A 9,166-nucleotide genomic window follows, 5' to 3' on the forward strand; every position below is an offset into this window, starting at 1 on the left:
ATATTTATGTCCTTGTTCTAAAACGTTATCTGTTAGAAAGTCTGCAGTAGGACCTGTTTTCTGTAGTAGACTTGTTTCCTGCACGACCTAATTTAGTGTAACACACAACAGAGCTGTACTACAGGTGTTCCATTATGCGTGTGTGTAGTGTTCTGTGTGATGCGTTCCTGTGTTGCACGTGACTGTACATTATCTGTACATATGTTTAATGCCTATTGTTTATGTTTTCATGTTCCTAGACATATATTTCAATCACCAGTTGTTTCTTTTCTCTGCCGCTATGAACCGCTAGCTAGCGTTAGCATTAGCCTCGGTGCGCGAGTAGCACTAGCTTGTTAATTCCAACTGTTTATTACAATCTAGCTACTTATTTTGATAATAGTTCATATTTTGTGGACACGTCTGTGGATGATATACTGTTCATATGCCACTTTAAACATTTGTTTACACTTTATTCATTGTTATATTGTTCTATTCCTTTCATTCCTTTAGACCATAAACACAGATCACTATATGATCAGACCTCCACAAAACCAAACCCCCTGTTATTCATGTGAACTGGAAGACTGTTCACTAAACCCGTCTTTGTGAAGAGCGCCTTCCTCCATTGCCTTGATTCTCTAACCGGAATCTCATCCATATTCGGTCCCCTCAACCAGTGTTATTATATTTGTAGTGAGGCTTCATGACATTATCTTTCCTACAGTAACATCTTTCACAGGGACTTGTATAGTGGAAGCTACTCATTATCTAAACCTAAAATAAAGTGATTTAAAACATGTGTCTATATAACAGAGAATAGTGTATAATCATGGAGGATGATGTTTTCTGATAGGAGATGTTTATTTAACATTTATGGAAAGAGTCTCTAGTGTGAGTTTTTTGTAACAGACATTATTTTATCAGCTGCAGTTAAAGTATTCCTGAAAGTCGGGGTGTTTCAGCTCCATCAGCAGCCCTACTTCCTGTCTCCTTGTATATAAAGGGTAATGACAAGAACTTTTTATCCAAATAAACAAAATGCAAGCAAATGCAACTTTTTCCTTTTCACAGTGAGTAAATATTGTGCCTTATGCCCAGCTTTATTCAGCTTTTTCATTGTTTTTGTATTTGTTTTTAAATAAAAGTGCTTTTATAATGTAATGTGATGATGTGATTTGAGTGAGTTGTTCTTGTAGTGATGAATCTGTGGTCAGTGTCATTATAGAACTTCTCAGGCAGTAAAAATAAATAAATATTTATATACTGGTAAGAAGGTTGTGAGTTCAAATCCCAGCACCACCTTCAGCTCCACCCTAAACCCTGGACAACTCCCCTGTATAATATAATGATATGTAATTAATGAACAAATGCAAATACACACACACACACACACACACTCACACAGCTGTTCTCTTTTCCTCTCTGATGAACAGATTCTTAGACATACACACAGATATAAAGTGTTTATCTGGACACCCAGTTACTGCCATGGTTTATGTGGACTCACCCTTCCTAACATTCCATGAATGAAATTCCTGTCAGAAATGCACACACACACACACACACACACACTCTTACACACCCCACACCCCTCACACACACTCTTACACACCACACACACCCCTCACACACACACTTACACACCTCACACACACTCTTACACCCCACACACACCCCTCACACACACTCTTACATACCCCACACACCCCTCAAACACACTCTTGCACACCCCACACACCCCTCACACACACTCTTACACACCACACACACCCCTCACACACACTCTTACACACCCCACACACCCCTCACACACACCCTTACACACCCCACACACCCCTCACACACACTCTTACACACCCCTCACACACAATCTTACACACCCCACACACCCCTCACACACACTCTTACACACCCCACACACCCCTCACACATACTCCACACACCCCTCACACACACTCGTACACACCCCTCACACACACTCTTACACACCCCTCACACACACTCTTACACACCCCACACACCCCTCACACACACTCGTACACACCCCTCACACACACTCTTACACACCCCACACACCCCTCACACACACTCTTACACACCCCACACACCCCTCACACACACTCTTACACACCCCACACACCCCTCACACACACTCTTACACACCCCACACACCCCTCACACACACTCGTACACACCCCTCACACACACTCTTACACACCCCACACACCCCTCACACACACTCTTACACACCCCTCACACACACTCTTACACACCCCTCACACACACTCTTCACCCCCCTGCCATCTGGAAAGAGGTACTGGAGCATTCGGGCCTCACAACCACAGTGTGTAACTGTTTCTTTCCTCAAGCCATCAGGCTCCTCAACACCCAGGACTGAACTGTACAAAACTCTCTCTCTCTCTCTCACACACACACACACACACACACACACACACACTCTTTCACCTGTGTGGACACACACACACTTATATAGCTTATATTGTTCAGTACTTATTGCACTACCTCAAACCCTGTTATTATTTCATTACTCTGCTATATTTATGTTTATGCCCATTTCTATTTGCACTTCCTCAACCGCTGCTACTCTGTACATCATTTCATTTTTATTCTATTTAATTTTTTACATTTCACTACACATGTTCTTTATCTTTCGGTGCTGTGTCCTGTGTTTTTGTGTTGTCTTTTTGTACCTACTGTTTCTGCACTGTCTTGTGTTTGTTCTGTTTGCACCTAGTTGCACTCTGCACTTTATGTGTCTAGGACAAAACTTCTGTCCTCGCTCTGTGTTGTTTTTTCCTATTTGATCTTTATGTTGTATGTTTCTGTAGCACCAGGTCCTGGAGAAATGTTTCATTTCACTATGTACTGCGTCAGATATATGTGGCTGAAATGACAATAAAGCTTCTTCAATCTTGAATCTTGAATTTGTGTAATGGTTTATTCAGGCCTGCTGTCATATTCCAAAAATTCTTTGCAGAAATTCCGTTCCATACTTCCTGTCACGTTTGAAATGAGTTTTTCACCAAGTTCCCCAATGGTTTTGGATCGTTACGGTTCCTTAAGCAGTTCTATTTGGAGCTCTTCCTGAAAGAAAAACACTGAGGTGATGAGGTTAAATTAGAAACCTTAAGGTGTTTACAGAGAGAGAAGCTGAAAACAAATGAATGCAATCATGATATTTATTAGGATCAGTGGATTAAAATATAGGATAAAGGGATTAGGTGAGAAATATAGAATTCATTCTCTTCACACTCCATCACAGAAGTTGTGCTCCATACTCCAATCCAGTAGGTGGCGGAATTTACACCTTAAAGCTGGCTTACCAACCGCCATTTAAACAACAGAACAGAACTCTCCATCACAGTAGGTGGCGGTATGAAGCTATGAAGTTGGTTCGAAACCCTCCATGAAACCAGAAGAAGAAGAACAGCTGTAAAGTTTATGTGACCATATCAGCGGTCAGGAACTTATAAAAATGGGAACAAACTGTGAGAAAGTGACTTCCCAAGACTCTGATATCATTCCTGCTGAGTTAATCAGAGCACCGACAGCTCCGTGGATCACCACGCCGGCAGGGAGGCGGAGAAGGCGGTGTAGGGAGAGGAAACAAGAGAGAGGCTGATGTTCTAGGATACAGACCAGGATAAGGAGCAACCTGAACAAACCCTCTCTGTCTGCATCTTCCTGATAATGTACGGTCACCTGCAGACAAAATGGAGGATATTTTATTGAGCTTATTTTTATTATGATCCCCGACACGGATATTGAGTTATCAGTCACTCAGATCACCATGACGACCGAACAAGGGACTCCTGGAAGAAGATAGGGGGCGCTCTCTGTGTTTACATTCACAATGACTGGTGCACTAATGCCACAGTGTGTTTGTGTTTTTATTTATGGCTTTATATTTTATGGGCTTTTTCTTGTGGATTTCTTGTTTGTGTATTTTATCACTTCTATAATTTCTCATAATTGTTATATTTAGCAGTTTATCAGTAATAATAATAATAATAATAATAATAATAATAATAATAATAATAATAATAATCCAGCAGCATCCTAACAGCGCCCTCAGCAGGTCAGTTAAGAGAATAAACACATTTCATGAAACAGAAATCTCACTTTGGAAATGCTTTACTGCCATCTAGTGGATGGAAAGTTTTAATGTTCTTAATCAACAATAATAATCAATTTTTACAATTATTATTGTTTATAATCCTGAAAACCAGAGTAAATGTGTGTATTGAATAATAAATATCTAATTACAAGTGAAATGGTAAAAATTCTTGAATATAGTCAGAATTTGTAAAATGTCAAAAAATTAAAATTATTAGTGAAAACATTTATAAACATCAGTTTAAGTCTAACAATGGATTAAATCATGTTATAATGTTGTATTGATTCATATCTGGTATGTGTGTGTGTGTGTGTGAGTGTGTGTGAGTGTGTGTGTGTCTTTATGTGTCTTTGTGTGTGTGTGTGTGTGTGTGTAGAAGGGATGTTTAGCTGATGTAGTTACAGTGTGGTTTATCAGTGTGTGTATCTGCTCTGTGCAGCTGTCAGGCATTAATGCTGTACGACAGCCGAGTGTTTCCTCTCTCTGAAATCAGTGTGTGATGTGATCGACTCTCATCAGTCACACACCTCAGAGACAGGAGGCGGAGCTCTGTTCATCAGTCACACACCTCAGAGACAGGAGGCGGAGCTCTGTTCATCAGTCACACACCTCAGAGACAGGAGGCGGAGCTCTGTTCATCAGCGCTGACGTTATTTTGATATATATGGAGAAAGTGAAAGATGCCTCGTCTGATTTGTTATTGAGGCTGTGTGATGATTTCCTCTCATCTTTCTAATAAGGTAACAGTGAGTGTGATTGGCTGTCTCTCTCTCTCTCTGTCTGTCTCTCTGTAGGGGGCTGAGTGAGGAGATACACTTCTCTCAGTCTCTCTGGGTGAGTGGAGGTGAACACATCGTGTACAGTGAGGAGGGAGATGGAAATCTGTCTGACTTTTATTCTTCTCTCATCCACACTCACACTCACAGCAGCTGGTAAGTTCACACTGATTATTCACACCAAAACATCACACACTTCTCACTTTAACAGTAGGGACGAGTTTTAATCAGGAAATGTCAGAAATTTTCCTGGACTGATTGTAACTTTATAAACAGTGAAAGTGTTTGATTTTTATAGAATTTAAAAAGCTGTACATGAGCGTACACACATCATCCTCAGGGTTTGTTCTGAGGCGTCACTTATACAATCAGCTCCAGATTAATGTTTAGAGTTTAGACATGATTTATTGTGAGGAAAAAATAACTTAACTAACATAAGACTCTGTGTGTGTGTGTGTGAGAGAGAGAGAGAGAGAGAGGGAGAGAGAGAGAGTTGAAATAAAATCTCTCTCTCTCTCTCTCTCTCTCTCTCTCTCTCAGACAGTGTGAGGTTGGTGAATGGTGGAAGTCGCTGTGCTGGGAGAGTGGAGGTTCTTCAGGATGGTCAGTGGGGAACAGTGTGTGGTTATAACTGGGATGAGGTCGATGCTGCAGTGGTGTGTAGAGAGCTGCGCTGTGGGGAGGCTGTAAACGCACCACAATATGGTCACTTTGGACCAGGATCAGGACCAATCTGGATGGTTGGTGTGAACTGTAGAGGATCAGAGTCGAGACTGAAGGACTGTGGGTCATGGGGGAAAGGGGAGAGTTATAACTGTAATCATTATGATGATGCTGGAGTCACCTGCTCAGGTAAACTTCTGTATTTAGAACAAACACTGGAATTAGTTATGTTATTATTATGATTAAATTGATGGATTTGAATTATACCATGAAATAAATGTTATTAAAATTATGATTTCATTTAAACATTTTTAAACAATATTTTATAACATTTAAATGATTTCTTGATATTCTATCTTGTTGAAAATTTACACAATATTTACACAATTAAATAAAACACAGGTCAGACTTTGAGACTCACTGCTGGTCCTCACCGGTGCTCTGGGAGAGTGGAGGTGTTTCATGGAGGTTCCTGGTCCACAGTGTGTGATGCTGACTTTGACCAGCAGGATGCAGAGGTTGTGTGTCGAGAGCTGGACTGTGGGATTCCTGTGGAGGTTCTGGGATCAGCTGCTTTTGGACGAGGGGAGGGTCAGGTGTGGACAGAGGAGCTTCAGTGTAGAGGAACTGAATCTGACATTACCTTCTGTCCAACATCATCTTCACTCAAACACTCACACTGTTCCCATGACAACGATGTGGGATTAATATGTTCTGGTTAAGTATCATGATGTAACTTCTGTTTAAATAGAGACCACATAGCTGTCCATCAAACTTTAAGGTGCCTGTGTTAATGTTCCTCTTTCACTGAGCTCTCGGCTGTTTGTTCAGGTCACACAGAGGCGCGGCTGGTGAACGGACCGGACTCCTGTTCTGGTCGAGTGGAGCTCCAGTACCTCGGTGAGTGGGGCACAGTTTGTGCTGTAGGCTGGGATATGAGAGCTGCAGATGTTCTGTGTGCACAGCTGGATTGTGGGAGAGCTGTGGCTGTGGTGGAGGTGGACTGGTTTGGGGAGGGGAGTGGCCACATCTGGGCTGATGTGTTTGATTGTCAGGGGAAGGAGACACACCTATCACGATGTGGCGTCTCATCATGGAGTCGAGCTGCATGCTCTCATAAACACGACGCTGGAGTCATCTGTAATGGTGAGATATTAACATCACGTACACCACGTTACTGAATAAAGTCAGAGTTCATTAGAATATTTAAATGATGTTCTTCTGCTTCAGGATCATCCATGGTGTTTCATGAGGGGCGAGTGCGGTTGTCTGGAGGGAGAGAGTGTCAGGGGGAGGTGGAGATTTATTTCAGGCAGGACTGGAGGAGAGTTCTCCTGGACTCGTGGAGTCTGTCTGAGGCGTCTGTGCTCTGCAGACAGCTGGGCTGTGGCTCTGTGCTGAACTACCGCTCCTCTCCATCCACCACTGAACACAAACACATGTGTGTAACGGGTTTCAGCTGCTCTGGGAGTGAAGCTCATCTGGGGAACTGCAGCAGGCCACAAGCTGAACCTGTCAACTGCAGCTCTGGGGAACAGCTCTACATCACCTGCTCAGGTAAACACCTACAGATGAGCAGACATGTACAAAACCAGAGCTTTAAAATGTAGTTTAAGAAACAGAACTCGATCAGGATTAATAATCATAACTATTAATCATTTTAATTAAAAAAGCAATTATTTTACAGTTCAGGAAAACAGAACAAACATTTTCTCTGTCTTTCCTAAACTATAAATGTTGATATTTACTCTCTCTCATTTACCTGTTAGACCCTGGGGGGCAGGACTGTTAATAAACTCCTAATAAACTGTTAGTAAACAGTCTGTTAGCTGCATTATTAGTTACAGTATTAATATTAATTATTTTAACTGATATTAACACTGATTGTGTTGTTTTAAAGAGTTTTACATATCTGTGTGTGTGTGTGTGTGTGTGTCTGTGTGTGTGTCTGTGTGTCTGTGTGTCTGTGTGTGTGTGTCTGTGTGTCTGTGTGTGTGTGTCTGTGTGTGTGTGTCTGTGTGTGTGTGTCTGTGCGTGTGTGTGTGTGTGTGTGTGTGTGTGTGTGTCTGTGTGTGTGTGTGTGTGTGTGTGTTTGTGTGTGTGTGTCTGTGTGTGTGTGTGTGTCTGTGTGTGTATGTGTGTGTGTATATGTGTGTCTGTGTTTGTGTGTGTGTGTGTGTCTGTGTGTGTGTGTGTGTCTGTGTGTGTGTATATGTGTGTATATGTGTGTCTGTGTGTGTTTGTGTGTGTGTGTCTGTGTGTGTATGTCTGTGTGTGTGTGTTTGTGTGTGTGTGTGTGTGTGTGTGTCTGTGTGTGTGTGTGTCTGTGTGTGTGTGTGTGTGTGTGTGTGTGTGTGTAATAAAGACCCCCGCTCCATCAGGTTGGTTGGTTCTGGGGGAGACTGTGCAGGAAGGCTGGAGGTTTTCCACAGCGGCTCGTGGGGGACAGTGTGTGATGACTCATGGGATATTGAGGATGCCCAGGTGGTGTGCAGACAGCTGCAGTGTGGAGTGGCCCTCAGTACCCACATACCAGCCTGGTTTGGTCCTGGAACTGGGTCCATATGGCTGAATGAGGTGGAGTGTGAGGGGAACGAGACGTCCCTGTGGAACTGCAGATTTCAGCTGTGTGAAGAGGGTGAATGTGGACACCATGAGGACGTAGGAGTCGTCTGCTCAGGTACAGTGTGATGACTGACAATAAACCTGTTAGATATGTATATGTTTTATTTCATAATGTTCCTGAAATTCAACATGATAGTAAGGACTTGTTTATAAATGTAATCCATCTAGAATATATTTCTCCATAAAGATAATATTACACATATTTAACTGTGTCGATAAAACAGGACATTTTCAGATGAAGTGTAAGTCGTCCTTCTCTCTCCAGAGTTTAAAGAGATCCGACTCTCAGAGGGCTGTGAGGGGAATCTGGAAGTGTTCTACAATGGAACCTGGGGTAATGTGTGTTACAATGAGATGGAGCTAGAAACAGCAGATATGGTGTGTCGAGAGCTGAACTGTGGAAGACTAAAGCTTTTGGACTCAGCCATAGCGAGAGTCGAATCTGCTCCTAATTGGCTGGATCATCTGAAATGTAGGAAACACGACTCTAATCTGTGGCAGTGTCCATCTTCACCCTGGGGACAGAACAGATGTGATAATCGTGATGAAGTGGCTCGTATTACCTGCACAGGTAAGAGGATTCTCTCTCTCTACTAGTTTATATATTACTGTAGAATTTGTGTAAATATTTCAGCTATAAAATAAGAATGAGAGAAAAGTCTGTTTCATGTGTTTTATTACTGCAGAAGATGGAACGTCTCTACGTACTCATGGGACATGTTCATCATTTCCTCTTCAGAAATACTGCTCAAGTAAGGACACTTAAATCTGTCATGTGTTGAGGAAAGAGTTACTGTTTCCTCCCAGAAGTTGATCATTTTCCTATAACAGTGTGTCCTGAAGGGTGTTATTTCTCTCAGAACACAGCAATAAACTAACAGTTGTATTTTTTATTTAAAGGATGATATGCCATGCATTTTATCCATTTCCAGTTTCATTTAATGATGTTGAATAAAACATTTAGTTCCTGTTCTCACTTATG

General features: G+C 41.9%; 1 protein-coding gene across 1 annotated transcript in view; it reads left to right on the forward strand.

The window, feature by feature from the left end:
• The window catches only part of LOC131369932 (scavenger receptor cysteine-rich type 1 protein M130-like), a 34,773-nt gene that overhangs the window by 21,233 nt on the left and 4,374 nt on the right, over positions 1 to 9,166 (forward strand). Inside the window, exons 10-16 of the mRNA XM_058416806.1 lie at positions 5,437 to 5,748; positions 5,962 to 6,276; positions 6,391 to 6,705; positions 6,790 to 7,116; positions 7,925 to 8,239; positions 8,450 to 8,774; positions 8,884 to 8,936. Of these exons, the coding sequence (XP_058272789.1) occupies positions 5,437 to 5,748; positions 5,962 to 6,276; positions 6,391 to 6,705; positions 6,790 to 7,116; positions 7,925 to 8,239; positions 8,450 to 8,774; positions 8,884 to 8,936 (1,962 nt within the window). The remainder of the gene's footprint in view (positions 1 to 5,436; positions 5,749 to 5,961; positions 6,277 to 6,390; positions 6,706 to 6,789; positions 7,117 to 7,924; positions 8,240 to 8,449; positions 8,775 to 8,883; positions 8,937 to 9,166) is intronic.

Source organism: Hemibagrus wyckioides, linkage group LG19 (assembly GCF_019097595.1).
Source record: "Hemibagrus wyckioides isolate EC202008001 linkage group LG19, SWU_Hwy_1.0, whole genome shotgun sequence".
Lineage (NCBI taxonomy): Eukaryota > Metazoa > Chordata > Actinopteri > Siluriformes > Bagridae > Hemibagrus > Hemibagrus wyckioides.